The sequence below is a fragment of the Falco punctatus genome (assembly GCF_963210335.1).
Source record: "Falco punctatus genome assembly, chromosome: 3".
In the NCBI taxonomy this organism is placed as follows: Eukaryota; Metazoa; Chordata; class Aves; order Falconiformes; family Falconidae; genus Falco; species Falco punctatus.
This window is the reverse complement of record NC_137582.1, coordinates 963,992-988,428: the sequence shown is the minus strand read 5'-3', so window position 1 is coordinate 988,428 and position 24,437 is coordinate 963,992. Positions and strand designations below refer to the sequence as shown.

Sequence of the window (24,437 nt, the reverse complement as noted above, 5' to 3'; positions counted from 1 at the left end):
GGCGGCCTGACGAGGGAGACAAAGGGAAGCAGCAGCGCGCGTGCGCGGTACTTGCGGGGCCGCGGGTGAGGCGAGGCCGACCCGCCCGCCCACACCGCCAGCTCGGCCATAAAAACGGGGCAGAGGGGGAAGGAAGGAAGAATAGCCTCCGAGGTGGCAGGTGGAGTGGGGGTAGCTGGCAGCTGGCTGGGTGCTTGGCAGCTGGTGGAGGCACACGGCAGTAGCCTGTATTTATCTCCCTGCCCACAGAGATATCTGCTCTTATCTCAGCCCCCAGGTTTTCTCCCTGTTGAGCGCAAGCAGCTAGGTGGGTGCTCGGCTGCTGCTGGGGCCAACCTGTTGCCTTCCCTTTGAAGAACCTGGTATGGGGCTGGAGACAGCAACAGGTTTGGTCTGGGTGTGCCAGACTAGGCTTAGGGCTGTTATTTGGCTGCTACTTGCTTGTCCCAGTGGAGAATTACTTGCTCCCTTTCTTGCTGAAGGTTAAACTCTCAAGGCTTCTTAATAGCTGCTGTTAGCTTTAGCTGTTGGCTGTGCTGCTTATCACTGTGTTCCGCTTTTGCCAAAGTGCTGGCCTTGAGCCAAGCCTGGCATTTGGCCCCTGCATTGCAGCCATTCCAGAACTCTGGGAACCATCTCATGGAGCCCTTCCTCCTTTTCTCCTGGATAGATATTGCCAATGTTCTTGTTATGGCAAGACCAGCATCATCACATCCCCATGGATGCGATTGCTAAGACAACAGTCAAGTTTCTACCAGCTAACAAAAAAACAGGCTTTCCTTTGCATACTGGGTGTATGGAGACTGCATGTTCTGGGTCACTGTCGGCTTATGAGTCCTCCCTTGAGTAACCTGAAAGAAGACCTTGTTCAAGTGTATTGGGTTTGGGTGGCAAGGTTCTGGTAATGGGGGAGCTACAGTGGCAAATTCTGTAAGAAGCTGCTAGAACGTCCATGGAGCCAATGCCAGCCAGTAGTGCCTCTGGGATAACGTATTTAAGAAGATGAAAAAATGCTGCACAACTGAGCTGAAGAGAGGAGTGAGAGTACGTGAGAGAAACTGCCCTGCAGCGCCGGAGGGGCCGGAGCCGCTCCCGGCCCGGAGCAGAGATTCCCCCCCAGCCCACGGCGCCCCCGGCCCGCGGAGCCCCCGGGGGAGCGGCTCCCCCCCCGCAGCCCGGGCAGGGCCCCCCCCGGGGCAGGGGGTGCCCGCAGGGGGCTGTGACCCGCGGGCAGCGGCGCCGGGGCAGCTCCGGGCAGGGCCCGTGGCCCCGCGGGGAGGAGCCCGGGCCGGGGCCGGGCTGGGGCAGGGCCTGTGCCCCCGGGGGCGGGGGGGCTGGGGCCGGCCGGGCCGGGGGGGCTGCGCCCGCGGGGGGGACACGCTGCGGCAGGGAAAGAGAGGAAGGAGGAGCGGGGGAGACGAGGAGCGATAAGCTGAGCGCGGCCCTCATTGCCCAGAGCCCTGCGCTGCTGCTGGGAGGGGGCAGGGACGGGCAGGAGCCGAGCTGCGCCCGGGGAGAAGGGAGCGCTGCGGAAGGGGCTTTAAGGTTCGGCTTTATTTCTCACCGTCCCGCTCTGACTGTCCCCGGGGCGGACCTGGGTTTTGCCTGTGCCGGTCACTGGGGAGCGATCTCTCCCTGCCCCCACCCCGACCCACGGGCCTGTCGTTACATTCTCTCCCCCCTGCCCGGCTGAGGAGGGCAGGGACAGAGCGGGCAGGGGGGCACCTGCCCCCGGCATGGGACAGCCCGCCCCCATCCCTAAAGAGCAGCAGGACAGACAGTACAGTTTGTGTGGTAGCCCTTAGGCCTGTCCAGACAGGGGAGCATGACCTCACCTGGAGCCTCTGTCAGAAAACACCTGGAGAGACCCAAGATCAACATATAGGGTTGTGGGAACTGGGGGTATCAAGGGTCTGAGGTACTTGTGCTGTGCTGGATGTTCATAGGTAGGGTCCCCTCTGTACCTTATGCAACCGAAGCTATGTGGAGTAAGTGGGTAGCACTGATCACACAGTGGGCTCAAATGGGGAACCTGCAGTGCCCATGAATCCTGGAAGAGGTCACAGTTTGGCCAGGAGGCAGAGATTTCAGAGCATCACCTGAGGTGGCGGCTCGGGCCCAAGAGTATAATAAATAAGCAGAAAGTGAAAAGCATTGCTTTTGCAGTGAAAATGCTCTGTTTACCAGTGGAACCTGTTGTACTGTGTGACACCGTCTGAAGTGGAAAGCTGCTTCGTGAAGCACAAGTCATGGACCAAATGAATTGATTGGACTTCTGTGGACGTTTGGAGGATGTCCCACAGATTAAGGGAATGATATCTGTGTCAAAGGATGAGAAGGCATCCATGATTGATGGAATGTATTGGAGAGTGTAGGACCTGGGTATGGTAGACATGCTGTGAAAGCAAGGAGTGGAGATTGGACTGTGTCTGGCTGGGATAGAGTTAACTTTCTTCATAGATGTTCGTATGGTGGCCATGTTTTGGATCTTTGGCTAAAACAGTGCTGATAACACACCAGTGTGTTGGCTATTGCTGAACACTTGTGCAGCATCAAAGCTTGCTTTTTTTTTCCCAGTCTGCACCCCCAGCAAGTAGGCTGAGGGTGGGCAAGAAACTGGGAGGGGACACAGGCAGCATAGTTGATCTGAACTGGAAAAGGGATATTCTATGCTGAAAATGTCAAACTCGACAAGAAAAGCTGGGGCAGAGGAATAAGAATGGTGAGGGTTTTGTCTTCCAAGGTGTCCATTGCTGGGAGACTGGTTGGGCCTGGGTCTGCTGATGGGAGGTGGTGAGTAATTGCCTTTGCATTATTTGAGGAGGCAGGGGGCTGGTAGGAAGTGTTTGGTTTAGGGTTGGGGTTTTTTTGCTTTCCTTCACTTACGAAACTGTCCTTATCTGGATATACAAACATTCTCTCTTCTGTTCTTCCTCTTCTCTGTCCTGTCCCACTGCGAGGGGAGTAAGCAAGTGGCTGTGTGGGTGTTTGGCTGCTGTCTGAGGTCAACCCATCCGCTTTGGTTAGTTTGCTGTGAGGCTGCCTCCCACTTGAAGAGTCTTTATAGGGAGACTGTGCAGTGAGATATTTTAGAGTATTTACTTGCTGTGGGATTTTTTATTCCTCCTTTAATTTTTCCCTGTTACCATTTTCTAGATGGTGGTGGCAAGCAGAAGAGACTGAAGGAGGAAGAAAGCTTGATAAAAAACAAAGCAAGCAAAACAAAAAAAAAGGGGGGGGGGGGAACACTATTATCTCGTTTTAGTAAAAAGGTTGCCATTGCATTTATTTTAATTTTCCAGCTCTTACTACACTGAGAGCAGTTTTGATGCAGGCTTTTGTTTAAAGGGTTTGATGGTGAAAGTTTTGTGTTGACAGTGACACCTCTCCGAGTGGCAATGAACATGCAGCATCAGGATGCTGTTAAAAAAGTGAAGGTGCTTCTGTCAAAGAAGAAGGAAATGGGAGAAAGATAAAAGAGGTAGTGAGGATAGGGATGAGTACATGTGGGTGGTTGAGTCATGCTCTGTTGGCTGCCGGAGACTGGATTATGCTGTGGTATCAGAAGGTCTCAGAGCAGTGTGTGGCACCAGGAGCATCACCTCACTGCTGAGGCTGTCAGGAAAGGGAGGTGGAGCTGCTGGTGCGATGTAGAGGTGCAGCAAACCCCAGATGTTTGGTTATATGGGCTAAAACCTCATCTGCACACCCACAAAGGAGGTCAGCGAGACAACAGCAGAAGAGGGAGCCCAAATAATACCCTGGCCTGGCAGGTCCCATGAGCCATCAGCCCATCAAAGGCCCATTTCCTCAAGCCCAGAGGAGCACAGGGGCACAATGGCAGGTGGGAACCCAAATTAAGGACTCAGAGGGAGGGACACTGCAGTGCAAGGTGTTAGGTGTGACTCCTACCATGCTGTCTTGAGAATAGCAGAAGCCCACTTGTGGTCCAGCAGTATGAGGCAACATTTTGTTGCACTATTGTCAGAACAGTTAGGAAATCAAGGAGGCTTAGCCAGTGTCCCTGTTTCTTTTCTGCAATTCCAGGTATACTCACCCCTGCCCCGCTGTACCCCTGAGGGCACCCAGAGCCCTTACTGGCCCTGACCTGCCTACCCCAGTGCCTCCCCCACCCTGTGCATGGTCCAGGACCACATTTCAGCTACTATGTTCCACCATAAAGCCAACGAGTAGCAAATTTGGCCGAGACCTTTTTTTATTCTTTTAACACTAAACCATCTCCGATGGTTGCATTGCATGCCTGCCTTCCGTTTTCCCTTTCTTGAAGCTTGACAGAGACAGAGGTCTCATGACATTATCCCAACATGTTTTGTTAAAATGCTCAACTGGGCAGGGAAGAGTGACTGTGTCGACCTTTCCATGATAGAAAGGCTCAGTGCTCTCTCTCCTTCAGACACCAGAATATCACAAGGCAGAGAAGCAGGAAAGGAAATTTCGTTACTTCTGCTCCTCACTAAATTTGATGTCATGAAGCATGTCTTTAACATTGTTAATGTTATGCAGACCATAAACTGAAAACCAAACTGGATAGGAGATTTTATCTTGCCAGTCAGTGACTCACAAAGACTTGGAGGGGGAATAATCAGCTGAGCATGAGCTCATGATGTGCTGTTGATGCTGAAAAGACTAATGCAGTCTTTGCAAAGCACATGCACATGGAAATACTGAGTAGAAGTAGAGAGGTGACATTATCTCTGCACTTGGCACCAGTACATTGATACTAAAATAACTTACTGTTCAGAAAAGCCATCAAAAAACTGGAAGTGTTCAGGAAGGATCTGGGAGAATGATCAAACACCTGCAAAAAAAGATACTATGGCGAGAGACCCAGACATCACTTTTTTTATTTTGCAATTTATTTTTTTCTTGTGGGCGATCAGGTTAGTCCATAAAAGAACTATTTTAAATGTCAGATACTGCAATCATGAGGTAACAGTCAATGGAATAAAACTACATCGTTGCTTTTGCCCTTATTATAGTGGGAAGACACATATAAAGTGACTGCTGGTGCTCATATTTAAATGGTGCCTGCACAGCCTCAGCCTAGCAAATGTGCAGCAGCACCTCTGTCCTGCTCTATCCATGTGCCTTGGTCACAACCTGGCTCTGCTCTGTCATGATCTACCCTTTTCATGCCTCTTCCTTGGTCCATTTTGACACCTTGCCTCATCAGTTGCTATGTCCTCCTCTTCAGTTTCTCTGCCCTTCTTTTGTGAAGATTTCCACTCTTTCACCAAACACTTCTCTTTTCCTTTTAAAGCCCTAAATTTTCCAGATGCTGCGAAAGATCCTAAAGTGGCTGAGTTTTGGAGCATCTGGCCTTGTATGGGAAAATAAAGTAGCTGACATCCATTGCCATGGACACCAAACAAAATAGTAACCCCTTGGGTTTGGGACACCAACCCCAGTCTTTTCCAGTTTTGAAAGACACTGAAGCTGAACATTTTTTGCTCAGCTGCTCACTGGTTCTTTGCAAAATGCCTTTAACTCACTAAATAGTTTCTCCCAGACAGCTGTATGTTTGCTGACAGGTATTGCAACCACAGCACTGTATTTCACTGCATTCTGCAGAGGTGACATGAAGCTCTAAACCAGAGCTAAGGTCTGCTACTAGCAGAATTGTAAGAGTGAAGTACGTTAATTTGAGGATGCTAAGGGGTGAAATCTGCTAAGTCCAGGTGGATAATGAGATTTGTATTTATACAGGCAGTTCCAGCACTAGTGAAAGAAGCCCAAATCCACACAAAGAAAGAGAAGAAAGAGCAAACAGTGACTGTTGATGGAGGTTAAAGGAAATCCTGGGAGGCAGGTGAAGTTAGCAGAATGTTACCCTTAGCAGAATGGTACATCCTGATACTCTGCATGGCTGGAAGGGAGCAACTACCCATTAGGGATGAAGGCAGCTTTGCTGTGCCATGTTACAGCCTGGTTATACCACTTTCTGTGTATCTGTTTGATATTTCATGGGGGCATACTCAACATTCGCTGTGCTATGAATGTTGTTTTGCAATGAATGTTAGACCTCTGGAGGTTTAATCATGCTTTTGTCTCAGGAATAGTACTGTGCAATGTGTTGCTTACTTCTGCCTTACATATTGCAGCCATGTGTCTTGGACTGTGTTTTGGTTTTAGAGGATGTTCTGTAGATTAGAACACATCAGTAAATATTTTACTGAAGTTTCTTTCAGAGCCTTGTTGATTACAGTACTGAGCAAAAGCTGTGCTAATACCTGCTCTCATTATGCACTGATTTCCTAGATTATTTCCCTGTGAGACTGAAATTCATCATATACTTTATGGTGAATCAACAGAGCACTGGACTCACAAACATATCCCAGTGGTAAGTTTTTCATGGTCTCCCACTTTTGAGAGCTGACCTCAGGGTGAGTAAGGGAAAGGGACAGAAGGAATGTCCTGCCAAGACAACAATTGTGTTGGAGTCACTGTTTGAGTACTCAGCATCTGGATGTTCATTGCCATCATAATGATATTGTGGAGTACTGGAAGAGGAGAAGAGAGACTAACGGGCAAATCACTGCAAATCATGCAGTCTAGCAAGGATAGTTTTGTAGTCAGGTTGCCAACATGGATGTGTGGAGAGAATTTGCAACTTGGACTGAAGGATAACAGAAAACCAGAGCTCATATCTGACCAGCTTCCTGGAGTCCAAGAGTGAGAATGACAAAACATCACATCTGCCAGCAGAAAATACCAATCACTTTGTAAAACTAGTGTGATATTTTCCTGTCTCCTTTGTGATCCTGTGAAAACTGGGGTGTTCTCAAGGGCTTAAGGATGGTTGTCAGTTAAGAGATTAGCCCTTAGTGTCCAACCCTGCCTCTAAAATGCTTGCAAAACATTTGTTTATGGGAGGAATAATTTCTTTCTTGATACTTGGCCACTGGATCTGTGCTGGCATCGCAAGGACAGGTTGCTGGAAGGCTATCAGAGTTCTGGTCTCTGTCCTCAATTGCCTTGTAGACCACATTCAAATCCTTGATCTTTATGCAATGCTATAGAGCATCCAAGCTATAAACCCACTATAGCTCTAGCATATCATGATCCTCCACTGGATACCAGGGCTGCCTGTGATTTTCCTCTCCCTAGCAGTTGAATTAGTCCAGGACATCAGTTTCAATCTAGCTGGAAATGCAAAAAGTAGGTATGGCACAGGCGTAGCTGGAAAAATTGCAAATGGTTCCACAAAGGCCTGCAGGCTCTCAGTAGAAGCTTCACCAATTTAGACTTTGCTTAATTACTGGCATACAAGGAGAGAGGAGCTCAGTCACTGTCAGGTTACGGTAGTCATACAGATAGAAAGACAACTGATAAGAGTACCGTGTACAACAGCACATGGGAGACAGGCATTTAAAAGAATGTTGTTGGAGTATAAATGTCAATTGTTATTTGTCTTTATTTATGCATCAGTCAGTGTGATTTGTCATAGAAATGACCATGACATCAATATCATCAGTATTTTGCCAGTACTGTTGTCTCAGGAACCAGCAGTTCCAACACCTTCTCAACTATAGATTTTCAGTAGGTATAAAACGTACCATGAACCTTTAGAATTATATGTTGGCCAAAAGCGTTACTGCACATCAGTACAAGACCTTCCACCATTGTCCGTGCAGATCACTTCAGGACTGGCAGGTACACTGATCAACAGCACATCACTGCCACCAGAGGAACATTAATTTTCACTTTGGGACTCATAATGTAACAAGGAAGCTCCCAACCAAAGATTCAAATGTTATGTGTCTAGTTAGAGCACCTAGGTGGTACCCTAAAGCTGTGTGTATGTTGGTGGTTTGTTCAGCTTTCAGCCACCAAGGTGCTGCTGTGCAGGTGATCTGTCCAGCATTAACTGTGGTGACACGAAAGACAAGGAATGTGGGCAGTCGAGTCTTCACCATGTCTTATGGGTTCTTCCTAGTTTGGCCACATTGTGCTGGGTGTGGACATGCCCTTTTATACCCTTTAGAGCTGAAAGTGATCAGTCTACCCATACAGTCCTACCTAACTTAGTCCCCATCTTTTCCTTCTCAGTCTGGGTGTCCTAAGATGCTGCATGTAGGTTTGTGCTGGAAGCTTGATAACCTGCTAGCCTTGGCACCACAAACACACCATTCATGCAGCACTTCCTCTGCCACCTGAAGCCCGATTCCCACTTGTTCTCCATTCAGATCAGTGATCAGTGCATTAATGTTTCTATTCTCTGCAAATAAGATCCTTCTAGAACATAACTGGCCAACAGCTGTCCATATCCTGGCTGCTTCTAGTCACTGTAGATGCTATGGAGTGCCAATTCTAACTTTTGTAATCCTTAATAAAATCATGTCAGCCAGCTTTTAGCACAGATGTGTTTGTTGCTTTTCTTAGTGTCCCTACCTTTTTGTTCAGTAATAGTCAGATCTTCTTGTGAGGAAATTCACAAAGAACTCTAATGAGGACCCAGCCAAGGTCGATTAGGGACCTCAAATAATTTCTATCTTGACTGATGGATTTGAGTATTAGCCTGTTCTTTTTGTTTTCTTTCTCTGATAAAATAGTTTTAAAAGAAGCAGTATTTTTGGATGCAAGGTGAGGGAGTTGCAGATTCTAATGGAAGCACTTCTTTTCCCCATGTATGCTTTTATACTGCTCTTATATCTTCATGTGAAATTGTGTAAAATTCCTCTCAAGCATATTCCCATGTCTACATCAAGTTATATACCAACCAAATTTCCTTCTGATACGATATGGTCAGAGCAAGGAGATGCAATACAGACTGGTCATGGCTTTGCACAGAGCAGTATCATTGCACATTCTGGGTCTGCTTGATCTGGATCCTTTCTAAACACTTTTTGTCTGTCTAGATTGTGTGTGTACTGTAATGCAGCGGTAGGTGACATAGCATTGTTGCAGGTACGCTGTTGTTGAGATCCAAGCAGTGTGGATGTATCAGCAAGCTCAGAGCTAATTCTAAGTTTTGCAAGTCTATGCATTGTACTCCACCAAGCAAAACAGAAATGACCCGTGTTGCCTGATCAAGCCTGAAACTAAGAAAGTATCTGATAGGGTGGAGTGGGATTTCCATCTGATAACATAAAAAATTAATTTGTTCCTCTTTAAAAGCAAATAAATTTTTGTTCATACAGCTGACTTGATAAGCTTATTAAAATCATATATGGTGTGTCAGTTCTGTAAACTGCAGTGCTAACTTTATGCAGGGTCATCCTTCTCTTCAAATTGAAATAAAATGCCTGGATTTGTGGGATTATTTTTAATTACCAGAGTACCTCAAACATTGCTAGGTGGTTCTGCTACATAAAGGAATGCACTTAGCTTAAAATGTTATCATTCACAAAGGTGAATTAAAATGAGTCTTAGTTTTCCCTGCAGCAAGGCTGCCGTCAGGGAGAGTTTCATAGACCTTCAGTTTGACCTAGTGTGTCTGCTTTGACGTTCTCACGACCAGCCTTTCCCCTGCTAGTTTTTTTAATGTTTCAATTAATTTTCAGATATCTCAGAATACTTTTTTCTGTTGAGTACTATGTAAACAACATTAGAAAAGAGCTGTGCTATGGACAAATGGCCTGATTTGATGGTCACTGAAGCTGGTGGAAAAGCTAAAGGCTGTGAGCTCTCCAGGAGATTCAGAGAATTAGTGAAGTGTCAGATTGCTCTTGACTGCCTTTTATCAATAAGCATTCTAGTTCCTCCAACACAGCCACTCAATTCACTCTACCAGGCAAAACACCCTTTCTGAAAATTGCATGTTTAGCATAATAGTGCACTGCAGTGCGTCACGGTGGGTTGGTGAGATGTCAGACTTATGGAGTAATAGTGCTAAAAGCTGATCTGCACACCCACAAAGGAGCACAGAGAGTCAACAGCAGGAGGGAAACCCAAATAATACCCTACTGCAGCTGCTCCCAGGCCCATTCCAGGAGCTGTCAACCCATCAAAGGCCCTTCTGCATCAGGCCAGAGGAACATAAGGGCACAATGACAAGTGGGAACCCAAATTAAGGACTCAGGGGAAGGAACAACCTGTGTGGGCCTCTCCCAGGGCTGTCCCAGAGGAACCTCAGTCCTTGTGTCCAGGCATGAAACCCACCCAGATGAGTGACCACCAGAGCACCTTTAGGACTGAGGGGGGTTACTGCCTGGGAGCATGGGACGTGTTATGGCCAGGGGTGTCTCTACGGGCAATGACATAGGGAGTGGGCTGCTGAGGACCAGGGGGTCCTGACCAGCTGTACCTCAGTGTGTGGTGGTCTGTACCAACACCTGCAGTGAGGCTGTGTCCCTGAGGTCTCAAATGTTCAGGTGCCAGCAACTGGGGAGACTGGGATCTGGGGCAACTGCTGGGCAGGTGGAGTGTCTGAGCTCAGTTGCTGAAGGGATCCAGCTTGTGCAGCTGTGTGTATCTCTGTACTCTCACTAGTGGACCTCTGTTCTGTTCAGCCAGAGAGGTGAGAAGGATGAGGCCGTCAGTGCTGTCTGGGTGAGTGCTCTCTATTTTTGCCTTTGTTATCTGTGTGGCCAGCTGTGTATGTATGTATATATATGGTGTATACACTTGTTCTGTGTGCATGTGCCTACCATGTATACATGCTCAGGCTTGAAGCTGGTAGAACCTCAGGCAGGGAGGTCCCACCAGCCTTGCCTTTCTTGGGCTGCCAGAACCCACACAATATGTTTCCCACTAGCAATATGCTTTCTTCTTTATTAGCAGTGTCAAAAGCAGAGTAAGCCTAGGAGAAGAGTGGAAAGATATGCAGTGTTCCAGACTGTAATCTCATTTCCTTCCTTTTGTGGGTTGAACTTTATGCAACAAGCATAAAACTACTGAACAGCAAGCTTGTTAGCATATTCATTTTCTCAAATTTGAAATCTGATAGTTGAGGTGGGGCTTGAGGTGGGTTGGGCAGTTTGAGAAGCAACAGGGAGAGCAACAACAACAAAAAAAGCTGTATATAAACCTCTGTGTGTGTATATATATAAATTATAGGCTAACATCTACCAATAAAATATTCACTAATGCACAAAGTTTATGCGTCAGAAACTTGTGGAATAGTGATGAATGGTAGTGATTAAAAAAGAAAACATCTCTAAGTCTAAATATGATATAGACACAATATAATTTAACTATATAGACAAAAATGAAATGCCAATTTTCCTACAAAAACGCAGCCCAAGCTCAGAATTAACTGCTTCCTGTTGAGTCAAATATAAAAAGAAACCAGAAATACACCCGAGAAGTAAATTAATGTATGCATAGACATTCTTCAGTAGGTGACCTAGTTTTAAAGACCATGGGGAATTTATGTCCATTGCCTGTAGAGAGGCAGGGAGACAGGGAAATCCTACTGTAGTGAAGCCCATGCATGCATGGAAATAGTGTTGGACTAAATTTCTTCATTGGCATAATTCCACTAAAATAAAAGGAGTGAAGAACAAACATATCCCTGTATTTCAAGTTTGAGCAAAAGGACCTTAAAATATTTATTTTAGTTTAGCTCCCAAACAGAAGGTCTTTTGTAGCATCCTAACTGCCTAATTGCTATTTTTGTTCCCTTTTCTGTGAGGTGAGAATTTACATTCCTTTGTTATCAGTGGAAGTATTTTTCCTTCTCCAGGGGAAAAAAAAACCCTATCGTTAAATCAAATAAATCATATTTTACTAGATTTATGCTTTCTTTTTGTCACTGTTACATACAAGCATCAGGAGAAATACCTACAAGCATGTTCTACCTATTTGTCTGGAGACGAAGTTTTGCTCCCTAAGGTTGTATAATTCTTCAGTGTCAAGCAGCTGATTTATATTACATTTGTAAGAGTTCTATAGACAAATTATTTTGATTACTAGGACATCTTATTCAGGGTCCATTTCCTTTATGTTGATTTGACTTTATTTTTGTATGCTTTAAGGTATGATGAATCGATACCTTACATAAGTATGAAACATATAGAGTGGAACAATTAATATGTTTACAAATGGCTTTATTCCTTTCTCCTTTCAAAGGAATGTACCTTAACATTGCATGGTATGTATTCACAATAATGTTTTTGACCGTGAAACTTAAGCAACTCTGAACTCTCACCAAATGCACATAATAGTGCTTTTGCAAAATGTCTTGTTACCATACACAGCTTTTTTTGGTAGCTGGATCATTTTCCTACATCAAAGCCCATCAGGCTCACAAGTATTTCAACAAACTGAGTGATTTGGGTATACCACTTCAGGGTTTTCTGGGTGAGGTAGAAAAGTAAAGCTGAAACAAAAATCTGCGTCACTTTTCTTTATGAGAAAAGGTTCGGTCTTTGTTCTCCATTTCATCATTGGAATGAGATGTTATTTATAGTGTATCTTGTCTTTCGCAACAGCCTGCAAAAGCTTTCACTGGGCTAATCTTAATCTTCAGTTTGCTTTTCAAAATGAATGCTTCTGATGTGAGGCTACTTTACAGGAAGCATGACCTCATTTTGCCTCTGTGCCGCCGATTGCACAGGGTGTTTTCAAAAGGAAACAGGGGACTTCATAGGACTGCCTTTCCGAAGACTCAGGGCTAATCTCTTCCACGAAGTTGCAGAAAGAGCACCCTCCACTTAACATCTCAGAGGCTCTCATGTTGGTGGTGTGAAATTTTTTTGCATACATATGTTAAGAGTGAAATGGATTTTCAAGGTTTGGAAGATTTTGCCCATATATATCTCTTAATGTATTTGTCAGCTGAGGAATAACTAAGCTTTGGATTAATTTCTATATCGCTCTTCAGGAAGTTTTGTTTTTTTGTGAATACTGTTATCATAACCTGCAGGGAGGAAGGACTAGACTACTCTTCAAAAATGACTGATCTGTGCGAACAAAAAAACCTATCTTTGTAGATACTTGTTTGATGGGTACAATAGAATTAAACTGATTGCTTGGGCTTCAGCTAATTTAATAGTTAGCACTGTATTTTGGTACAGACTAATGTAAGTATTTAGAATGTAAATATAGGCAGGGGACTCCTGGCTACCAATTGAGGGCATCATTGGCACTGAGGTTTATTTGATTTTTGGATGAAAAGGAAATTAAAACCAACGATTTTGGACAGTGACTTTTTGTTTATATTATGACATGGGCTTTTGGTTGTTTTGAAATTCAAGGGGAATTGTTTCCATAAACTTTTATTTGAATTCTTGACATAAAATATTGCTTCATTCACCTCAGATTCACTTTTAGTGAGATTTCTTAAAGCTGTTGGCCTTTTCTCCTGTTATAGTTTAAAGGTTCTGTACTGATGCTCATTTTGTGGATTAGAGATATAATATTACTGCTTTATCATACAGTGGTGGTTGAGTTGCTTTGTTTTGGCTTGCTTATATTGTTACCATAGCTTCTCATGCTATTAATTGCCCAGAAATGGGACTGAATATTAAATGAAAGCAGAACACTGTGCAGCGTTATCTACAGCATAATGTTTCCATGCTTTCTCCAGCATTGATTGAATTATGATTTTCAGGAACCCTCTTCATTAATGCATAAGAAAGAAAGAAAATTCATGATCAAGGGTAGCAAAAGAATCTATAGGATTGCCTGTTCTATGTTTAAAAAAGCTTGGTATTATTATTACTTAAAACAGTTTGAAAGCAAATTACAACTGCTTATTAACTGTTCTTCAGCAGAGGGAAAGTCATCGCCTCCCCAGTAATATATTTGCATATGTATAGCTCTTGCTTTCTTTTATAAACATATGTATTTACTCTATTTTACCTTAGATTTTACTTCTCTGGAGGCTGGCAGATAAATAAGCATCCTGCAGAGACATACTTGCAAATTTAGGAGACAATTCAAATTAGTAAAGGAAGGACTGTGGTTTGTATGGCCACTTGGATTAGTATGTGCCAACACTTTCTAAGTGTAAGCACTACCCATAGGTAAGATACTATTCTTAAAAGTTACTCTTTTTTAGCAGTTGTTACTTTATATTATTGTAACTGAAAAAAACCCACATGCAATACAACTGTGTTGTGGGTTTTAGTTGCTGGAAAGTTTCACTCTCAGAAGAGTTGTAGCAGGTATAACTGATGGTGAGGTATATTTCTATATCCCTTTACAAACAAATCTGCCCTAGAATCATTCATTTTTGCCTAAGTGAGAATACAACTAATTATGTAATTGAAGATACTATCTTACACATCCTAATTTTCAGAAAAGACAAAATAAAACATACTTCTGTTTCTTTGTAAATGCTTTTACACACAATCCATATTACTGTTAGCCCAGCATGTATGAAACAGTCCTTTTCAAGATGTATGGAGTATCACATGTTGCATCGACGCAAGGAGCAAGTAAATTTGTGCATATTTGTCAGAGCTTTCAATAAAAACCTCTGTAGTGGAACAAATCTTGTCTGACTGATAAGATTTGGAATTTTGCTGATTTTAGTTTATATCCAGATCTGAAAACCACCTATGGAGTTCTGCCTGTATTTTCTTGTAGGGTTTGGATTAATTTCTTGGTTTTCAGTTTGTGTTTGCACAGTTTTAACATAATGATTTTACTTAAAATAAGAGAAATTATTTCAGGACCTAATTGTATATGAAAAAAATAAGCCTACAACATGTCAGTCTATGAAATACACCACTGCTCTCCCTTTTTGTACAACTGGCTGTGTGGCATTCTGACTAATACTACTTGATCTCTTTGTACCTCCACCAAGTTTCTTCCAGTTGTCTCTTCCTCATGTTGTTTTTGCAAGGGTTAGAGCATAATTTTCTCATGGTAAAGTGAACTGTTTGGGTTGGGTTTTTTTCCCCAAAGTGTAGGAGAAACAGCATGTATGGGAGTAGGGTAATAGGACTGAGTGGTAAAAAGTACTCTGGAAGGTTTTACTTCCTATCTTTGGTGACCCTGCCTGGTCCCAAGGCTCAGTCAGCCTTCACATCTAGGCTGTGACTGACAATTGAGTTCCAGATAAAAATAAAAAAGAGTACCAAAGTGGAAACACTGACCTTCATGTCCTTTCTTTACCTCAGCTCGTAATTGAACATTTTAAAAAAAAAAAAAAGTTTCTCTTAGACCTATCTCCTCTTGTAGGTGAATGGTGGGCATTTACTAATGCTATTGTAAGCTTGAAGATCTAAAGATACAGCAGAGGCAAGGTATTACAGGGAAAGATAATATCTTTTATCTTTCCATGTAATTGCAGACATAAATTCTTTCTATGGATAACCATTGCTCATATTTCTTAAGATTGATTCTGTCAGATGCTGAACATCTGGTAGCACTTTGCAGACTTGATCCATGGTAATCCAGACAAATCCTATTTCCTTAGTATCCTGCCACAGTATTATTGTCAAATCTTTGTCAGTGTTGCTATCCCTATGCCTGTTTGTGCTATATCTGCAATTTTCATCTGAAAAATATATTGTAATGGGGGTACTTCCATTCTACTCTTTATCTATCACCAGTACATGTACTAATTTTTGCATGAAGTAGGTTTCTGGGAAAACACATAAAATTACTGCAGCTATTGCATTTGTGTCCATAATTATTTTTCTCAAGGTTGTAAGCTGTGCAGTGTACAAGTGTCTGATTATGATTGGCTCTGATTCTGTGTTGTCCTGGTTGAGATGACTTTCCTATATACACTACATTTTTCCCACAATCTTTCATCTGTTTTATCTCCTCTAATGTCTCCCTTAATGTCCTTTTCTTTTTTAGCTTCTTTTATGATCTTTTTGATATGCATAAGGTTTCTGTCAGTGAAGACCTATCAGCTGTTTGAGCTGTCACTGGATATAATGACTCCTTCTTACTTGGCCTTTGCCTCTGCAGATTCAGCAGCGTTTAATGGTGAACATAGACGCAGCCTCTCACAACATATTTTTCCAAGGTATTGAGGAAAATTATACTTGTTTAATTTTATTTTTATTTCATTGGAGATGTTGTAAAATCCCTTTGGGGCTTTTTTTATACAAAACTAAATACTTAGATTTGTAGTGCTGATTTTAATTTAATTACTGCTTTAAATGAAAGTCCAGAAATACTGCTGTGGAGATTGGAAGCATTAGCTTGGCAATTACAAGGTTTTGGAGTACCTCTGTTCCACCTGCTTTTCCCTCCACTGAAATTACAGTCTCCCTGTGTGACATGCCATATGGGATAGTTAAACTGCTACTGAAACCCACGTCAGCCACTGAATCAATCCAGTCTATTCTTTCCACAGATGTCACTGCATGGCCACTTGGAACTCAAAGATCTTGAGGAGAAAGGACTATCCATAAACCCATTTTTACTTGAGCTAAATGTCTGAAATATTTAGATCCTTTCACCTCTGTCGTTACAGTACTCTGAGGTACCCCTATTTTAAATACCACATAGTGTGTTTTTCTGTGCTGTATTTCATCTCAAAGTCAATTATATTGCAGTGCTGGATGAAGTTATCACCATGTGTAGACTTTATCCCATGTTGTTCTAGCTGCATTGTGTTCTAGGATTTGTGAGAATTGAAAGTCATGTATCCTCAAATCTTCATTAAGTATGGCTAGATTATAAAAAGCAAACAAATCCTGCCAGGTTCAGAGGCACTCAGGTTTGTGCCATGCAGAGTAACTCAGAGAAGCAAAAAAATAGTCTAATACTCTGACAGCTCCAGGTAAGTGTAGATCTAGCAGGACTCCTTGGCCAAGTGCACTGCCACAGAAATACACCTTGCACTTCTCAATTCAAGCTAGCTCCATGCATTCGTGGCACGCACCACATGGCATGAAGCCCTCCTGTAATCTGAAGCTCTGTAAAGTGTGATGCAGGCACACTCTGGGTGGCTGAAACCCCCTAGGTCCAGAAGTAATATCATTATTATATCCACATATTTTAAATCTATGTCATTACCAGCCCCCATCAGCTGGTAATGTAAATTTTTTATTATCAAATCATGGGTATGCTCTGTCTAGACATTCACTAAATTGGAGGGTTTAATTTCTCCCTTTCAGTTATGCTCGCACCTTTTTGGACAATGACCCTGCCTAAGAATATTGTTCCACTAATCCTCTGGCAGGCTCCCTTTCCACATGTCACCTCAGCCCTCGACTACTTTCTAATGGTTATTACATTTTGATGGAAGACAGTTTTCTGTCTGATGAGGAGGGCAACATAACACTGACACCATCCCAGACAAGTGTTACATATAAAGAGAATTTAGTCCGGTAAGTGACCTATATGCAGATTTTACTCAGTGTTGGCAATTGCCTCCAGATCTCTGGATTTATCCAGAGGAATCTGTGTGGCTGGCTACATTTTGCTTAGCATAAGGTCAGCATTGCTTCTTAATGGGAGCATCTCAACTGATTTGGTTTGGAGAGTGCAGTCGTCGAAATAACTTGATTTTCAGTCATGTCTAACCTTACTACCCAAAAACTCTTCAGCACACAGTTGTTGCTGTAATTGGAGTTGTGTGCAATAACGAAAAAGGAGAGCTACAGCTCATTTTGCCAATGATGTGTTACCATGATAAGGAATAAGAAAAAAGTAAGAAAAAGGTCTCGTCCTGGAATTCTTACTCAGGGAAAAATCTTGTGATTTCAGAAAAACATCCGTTTAGGAAGGTATATAAAATGTAGTTCCAGAAAGTACAGTGGATTCAGGCTGCACCAAATGGGATACGATAGGGTGAAACTCGTGGGTAGTATGAGACTGCTCACAGTAGTAGTAGAGCCCAATAACTGTAGTACATCCAGTATCACAATAGCATGATATATTGCCGCTCTGTTAATACATTTGCTGACGTTATTGCAGGGTGCAGCAGTCATTCTTGGTGACATACCCAGGGCCAAGAACACGGCTAGGAACAGCACCCAGAACCTGGGTCTTTCATGTCAGTCCTGCAAGCTTTAGAGCTCTGTCTCCACTAAACAAGAGTAATTAACTCTATTACTTGACAATGTGTCTTTTCTTTCTAGTGTATTCAGGCGAAGGAAAAAAATCTGTCACTCTCTTGCTAGTTTGTTCAATCTCAGTGCCTCCAGGTCATGGCTCAGCAGCACCGTCCTCAGCAATACGGATTCCTCTCATGTAGATGATCCTTGGCTTGACGGATTCCATAAACTAAAAGCCAGTCAGAATGATACTGGTAAGCCCTGATCGGGTGCCAAGTAATGGAGCTACAACATTACAGTCTGTATTTAGTGGGGCTTGGGTATCTCTTTCTATAGGTTGTGCAGAGGCTGTCTGCCGAGATGTGCAGGTAAAGAATGACAGAATTGTAAGTGGTGAATTGAGCTCCGGGCTTTAAAACAGAGTATGAATCCGCAAAGACCTTTGTGCCAAAAAAACCCTTTTAAACTGAATTTGGATCCAAAGTTGTCACCAGTGATGTTTATGCTGCTGTCATTAACATCTGGCACAGTCAGCTTTTACCTGGCTGGTGGGATAGCTTCATTGTGTTATGCTCTATGCAGTTTTGTCATTACTCTGCATATTTTCTCCTGCATACATACATTTAACTTGCCAATTCCCTACCCTTAACAATTTGGAAACATCCCTGTGATTAATTAATTAATTAATCCACCCCCCACCCCCAATTCATTAACACAAAGGCTCAAAGCTCTTCTTTTGTGTAATCTCAGTTGTATATGTGCTTTTTGTAGGTGATTCGGACTTTTCTTCTGACTGTAATAGCCATGTGCCACAGAGGCAAACTCTAGCATCTAATGGAGCCTCTCTCACCAAAGGTGATGAGTTTCTTCAGCCCAAGAAACCATTTTGTGCTTCAGAATCCTGCTCTCCATTTATGATTAATGCAAATGAAGAGACTTCGAGCAATGCAAGTATGTTACATTCTTATTCTGATGTGTCTTATTTTAAAATATTATGCATTAAAAATGCATAATAAAGTGCATTAAAAATACTGATATGGCCCCTTTGCAGAATTGAACCTATTTCCTGAAACATACCTTTTAAATGACTGATTAAAAATAAAATCTTAGCATTTATATTTACTTGTTCATTCCTTCCTGCTCACATCTTTGCCTCTCCTATTTTCAGTGATAAATGGAAAAAGAAAAAAGTGAAGAGGAAAATGGAGGAAAGGGCATGGGAGCAAAAACTGAAACAGGCAATTATTCAGAAAGGCTTGTTTTCTGAGAGCATGGAGGGCATAGTCTCTCTGTGGTGGGGGGTGGGAAGACTCCTGAGAGACACTCAAAGCATGAAAATTAGGTTTCTGCTTTGAATCACTGTAAGCAAACTCCCTTAAAAAGAAACTGAAGAGGCTGGCCTCACAGGCTGAAGGCAGTCTTTGCAAACACCTCCTGTCATATATTTACTTTCCTGAAAACTCGTGAAAATAATCCTTCTGAATTGTCTTTTAGAATCCAGGGCAGTGCAAAATGTCCTTTCTCAGATGGCTGCACTGATCATGCATTTAATAATTTCAATGTGTACAAGGTAATTGTTATTTCTTTGATTTGTTGTTTCTGATATTAGTACTTACTCTGTTTCAACTGGTGAATAAAACATAAATTAAGGGTCACGTTTTCAAAGTTAGATGTATCTTACTGTGAAAACATTTTTTCACATAACAGTCAATGCAGGCAAATATCTGAGCTATACAGATATGCACAAAAGTAAGAAATATGTATACAGATGTGAAAACCACTATGTCAAGTGTGCTTGGGGCAGGGGTTCTGAAAGGCTGAGAAGAACCAGAATGGATCCATCTGTTTCTAAGTGACCAACATAGGTGATTCTTTCAGTCTGGGAATGCTGTTTTTTCTTTCTAGGTAGTTATCCTCAATGGCTTAAGTAATTTAAAGTTTCAAACTGCAATTGACCTACCAGAGTTCAGAGGGTTCATCTGCAAGAACCTTCTCTCCTCCCACCCAGGCTTCATGTCTATTAACCCAATGTGCATCTCTTGGGTTTTTCTAACCTTTATGGGTATTATTGTGTTCTAAGGTATTTTCTGGGAGCATTGGCTTCCACTTTGTTGCTGATAATTTTAGTTTGTAAGTACAGATTTTCTTTATATTCAACACAAAATATTTTACTAAATGAGTCACATCTGAGGACCAAAATCCATCATTGGATGTATATCCACAGCTTTTATTAATGCTTATAAGAGCAGTATGTTGGCATATGGGGACAGAATGTAACCTTCAATCAGTTACAGGATTTTGCATTTGAATTTCACATTTCTTTTGTCCCAAGATGCTGCTGTGTCATCTTTCTTTGGACTTGACACATTTTCCAAAGCAACTAACTTTTGGTAAGTGGCTCCAGTGTCATGTGATGAATAGAAGAATTTAGAAATTTTACATTAAGAAAAGGAAGGAGAGAGTCCTTCTGTTATTTTCATGTCAAAAGATAGCAGGCATTATCTGAAGTTACTGATGGAGGATTTGGCTTTTCCTGTTACTGATTTGTATTTGTCATGGTTTAACCTCGGCCAGCAACCAAACACCACACAGCCACTTGCTCGCTTCCCCTCAAACAGAGGGATGGGGAGGAGAATTGGAAAGGGACGTAAAACTTGAGGCTTGAGATAAGAACAATTTAATATGTAAAGCACTACACACACAAAAAGCAAAGCAAAGCAAGGAATTCATTCGCCACTTCCCATGGGCAGGCAGGTGGTTCAGCCATCCTCGGAAAACAGGGCTCCATCACACCTAAGGGTTACTTGCAATGACAAACGCCATCATTCCAAACATCCCCCCCTTCCTTCTTCTTCCTCTAGTTTATATACTCAGCATGATGTCATACAGTATGGAATACCTCTTTGGCTGGTTCGTGTCAGCTGTCCTGGCTGTGCCCCCTCACAATTTCTTGTGTCTCTCCAGCCCTCTCACTGGCAGGGCTCAAGAAACAGAAACATCTTTGGCTTAGTACAAACATTACCCAGCAACAATTAAAACCATCAGTGTCCTATCAGCATTTTTCTCACATCAGAGCCAAAACACAGCACTGTATCTATCCCAGCTGAAATGAGGACAGTATTCATAGAAACTTTCTGTTTATTTTGAAAAACTGCCTTTTCATAATGTGCAATTTATGTTGTAACACCTATTCAATTGCAGAAAAAAGAAGATAAACCTAATATGCCACAACATGAAGATGCAGAGACAAACCAAGTATAGTAAATTCTTATGAATCCTGAGGTTTGCTTTTGAGCTTTGCATTGAAGTGAAGTGCACTTGCAGGCCAACAAACCAAGCCTTTTTTTTTTTTTTTCCCCACTGGAAAAAATCAGAACAGCTAGGTGATGGTGCTAGGCCCATCAACACCTTTCAGGGACTACAGAACTGATATGACTTGGCCCTTCTAACCCAATACATCATTAGGTGCAAGTCAGACCTTGCCTTTGGCTTATATTTTAGTCTGGTAAATGTCTTAGAAGTATTAAATCGGTCTGATCCATTGAATAAAGGTGCTGATGTTGCTGTTTCAAACTGCTTTATTTCAAGCTTTGCACAAAGCTGTAGCTTCTAAATCCTGGAGAAAAAGACTTCCATATTCAGTTCTGAATTATGTGAGCAAGCTTACATGTAGGGCTCCATGCTGAAAGCATGTGTGCTTGTGCTGGATTTATGAATTACCATTCTTTCACTTTCTATGTATCAGAAAATTCCTTGGAGTTGGTAAAATCTAAAATGCTGCCAAGACTAAAAACATTTGGGCTTATCTGAATTTTTGTGTGGTGAAAGTGAAGCTCAAAAGGGACATTGTTTCTGAAACTGAGTCAGGGTGCAGGAGCTCAATGTGTCCCAAGGGCAACATGTCTATCTGGCAGACCTCTTAACCTTTGAGTTGAGTATATTGGAAGTTAGAGACAAGACAGCACAACCTGGAGAGCCATATTGCAATGATAGTCTCGTGTTTTGAGCACCCAAGGGTCTTGGCCCAATACCTCGGATACTCAAGGATGGTATATTACACTTTATTACTATGTCATGCCCAATAAATTCAAGTCCACCAGGTTAGGACTAGTGTGTTGCAGACGCATGCTCCAAAGTACTGCTTTCTGGAATAGTTTAACCCTGAGTCATAAACAAAGATGTTCTTCACAAGAGGAAAACAAATATGCTCTGAGAGCTTTTCAGTCACTAGTGCACAGAGAATGCTTCTTTTATGCTCATCACAAGTGAGAAGTTACCTGCTCAGACAAGAAGTCCTACAGCTTAACTGAATTTGGCAAACCAGGACCTACATATATACTGATTATAACAAACTGTGGTTTAAATCAGGACAACCAGGTACGAGGCTTTGGAGTAAAATTAAGCTGTGAAGAACAGAGGGGTGGAGGGAGGTGTTTCTTATTGTCCTACTCTGTTTAACTGGCAATAAATTAAATTGATTTCCCCAAGTTCTGTCTGTTTTGCCCATGGCAGTAACTGGTGTGTGATCTCCCTGTCCTTATCTCAGTCCTTGAGCTTTTCTTTGTATTTTCTCCCTCTGTCCTGTTGAGGAGGGGAAGTGAGAGAGCAGCTGGGTGAGCACCTGGCAGCTAGCCAGGGTCACCACACCACACCTTAGTATACTGCAATTTAAATAATTGTGAATTTTGTATTTCCTTCTACAGAACTATCACACAGGATCTCTACAAAAGGGATGACAAACCCCTTGGTATTGAGCATAACAAAATAACAGGTATTTCTGTGCAATATGGTGTAGATACATCATTTAAAATACTGAACACAGAAAGAACAGGATTTTTTTCTTCTTCAAATTTATTATCTTGAATTGAAGCTATGTTCTCAACTAAAAAGTTAATAGTACTAGCAAAAGGTACAGCTATAAAGGTCGTTGTTTGAAGGGGCCTGCATTTTAATATGAAATAAATGGGCAGGTAGTGCAAGGCCTTGCCAGTGGCCCTCCTTTATTCTCTGGCTCTGTGGAGTGGCCTTGGGCCACACAGTGGTGCCATTCAACCAGCTGAATAAACATCCCTCTCCTCAGCATGGATTTGTTACTGACCCGGTCAGGCAGACCTGGACAAATACTATGGAGTTAAGCTAAAGTGCATAAACTACTTCTGCTCCTTTGTGTCTCATTACCTGCACAAAACTTACGAGTTTTAACTCAATGACACCTGCTTTATCCTATCCTCTAAATCGCAATACAGTTAGAAATTTGCAGTGTGGCTGTGGGGAGTTCCATGTATTACATCAGAGGTAAATGACTTAATAAATTAATTTTATAATAAAAAAAATCTTACAGCCTTATTTAAACTTATATGTGAATTTCCTGCTAGTAGAAGATAACCTTTAGGTTTGATTAGGCTTTTATGTTAATGAAGATCTGTGTTAGCAAAGAGGTATGAAAAACATACTGACCTCCCTGATGTTTCCACTTTGAATGGTGACAGTTACGCTAGTTCGTGTTCTGGAGTCATCAGTCAGGGCTGTTAGGAAGGCTGTGATCAAGGCATGACAGAGCAATGAACAGGATATATGAACATACGAAGAAGACAATAAGAATTTAAGTATGAAAAAAGCCCAACTTCATTATCTTGTGATCAAATGTACACTATATTGGACTGCTTCTCCACTGCTGAATTGGACTGAATTCAAACTGGTGATAAGCAGGTCAGGATTAGATGAAGGACTCCGTAAAGCTCATTAGTGATGTCTTGAAACATGTAGTCCCATCTAGTTTCTTTGAGGTTTAGTGTGCCATAACTTTGCCAGTTAGGAACCTGTTTAATCAAGCATGTGAAGCAATGCTACATCATTATATTAACTACAAAACAGAAAATGTCAGGCGTGTGAATTTCTGTAGCTGTCTGAGCAGCTGCCTGAGGCCTCCAGCCATAACTCTTACTCATTAGCTTTGTTAGAAGGTAACTTCACCAAGGGTGAAGTTATAGTGTGGTAATGGAAGGAAAGTCCACAAAAACCTTCAGGAGGGCAAAATATCCATGTCCAGAGCATGACAAATTTTAGCCTGCTCTTTGACCTGATCTGTGAGTTACATATAGTGGCAAGGGATATTTTGAGGCAGTGACCTGCTGGGGGAATCTCCCAGGCAAAAGGTGGAGGACAGGAGCATTCCCTGTAAAGGAAAGGGCCTGGGGGTGCTGGTCAACAGGCAGCTGAACATGAGCCAGCAGTGTGCCCAGGTGCCAAGAAGGCCAACAGCATCCTGGCTTGTATCAGAAACAGTGTGGCCAGCAGGACCAGGGCAATAATCATCCCCCTGTGCTTGGCACTGGTGAGGCAGCACCTCAAATGGTGTGGTCAGTTTTGGGCTCCTCACTACAAGAAAGGCATTGAGGTGCTGGAACGTGTCCAGAGACCGGCAACGGAGCTGGTAAAGGGTCCGGAGCACAAGTCTTCTGAGGAGCAGCTGAGGGAACTGGGGGGGCGGGGGTAGTTTGGAAAGAGAGGCTCAGGGGGGACCTTATCACTCTCTACAGCTGCCTGACAGGGGCTGTAGGCAGG

The 24,437-nt window shown here is 42.6% G+C and overlaps 2 protein-coding genes across 6 annotated transcripts in view; both read left to right on the top strand.

Moving 5' to 3' along the window:
• Positions 1-143: 143 nt before the first annotated feature.
• Positions 144-20,330, top strand: TMEM71 (transmembrane protein 71; the record flags this gene model as incomplete). 4 transcript variants are annotated; one of them, XM_080377902.1, is made up of 6 exons in its annotated part: positions 144-386; positions 15,721-15,892; positions 17,958-18,127; positions 18,645-18,824; positions 19,368-19,443; positions 20,206-20,330. In XM_080377902.1, the coding sequence occupies exons 1-6, from the start codon at positions 365-367 to the stop codon at positions 20,234-20,236; spliced, it is 651 nt and encodes a 216-aa protein (XP_080234028.1). In that variant the 5' UTR covers positions 144-364. The 4 variants fall into 4 exon arrangements, with proteins under 4 accessions (XP_080234028.1, XP_080234027.1, XP_080234029.1 ...); XM_080377904.1 differs by lacking the exon at positions 144-386 and having other exon boundaries at positions 15,739-17,204; XM_080377901.1 differs by lacking the exons at positions 144-386; positions 20,206-20,330 and having other exon boundaries at positions 14,419-15,892; positions 19,368-19,447.
• The window catches only part of DNAAF11 (dynein axonemal assembly factor 11), a gene marked incomplete at its 5' end in the record, with an annotated part of 36,148 nt that continues 31,916 nt past the window's right edge, over positions 20,206-24,437 (top strand). For both annotated transcript variants that reach the window (XM_080377888.1, XM_080377886.1), the window contains one exon: positions 20,206-20,263. In XM_080377888.1, coding sequence (XP_080234014.1) covers positions 20,206-20,263 — 58 coding nt within the window. The remainder of the gene's footprint in view (positions 20,264-24,437) is intronic.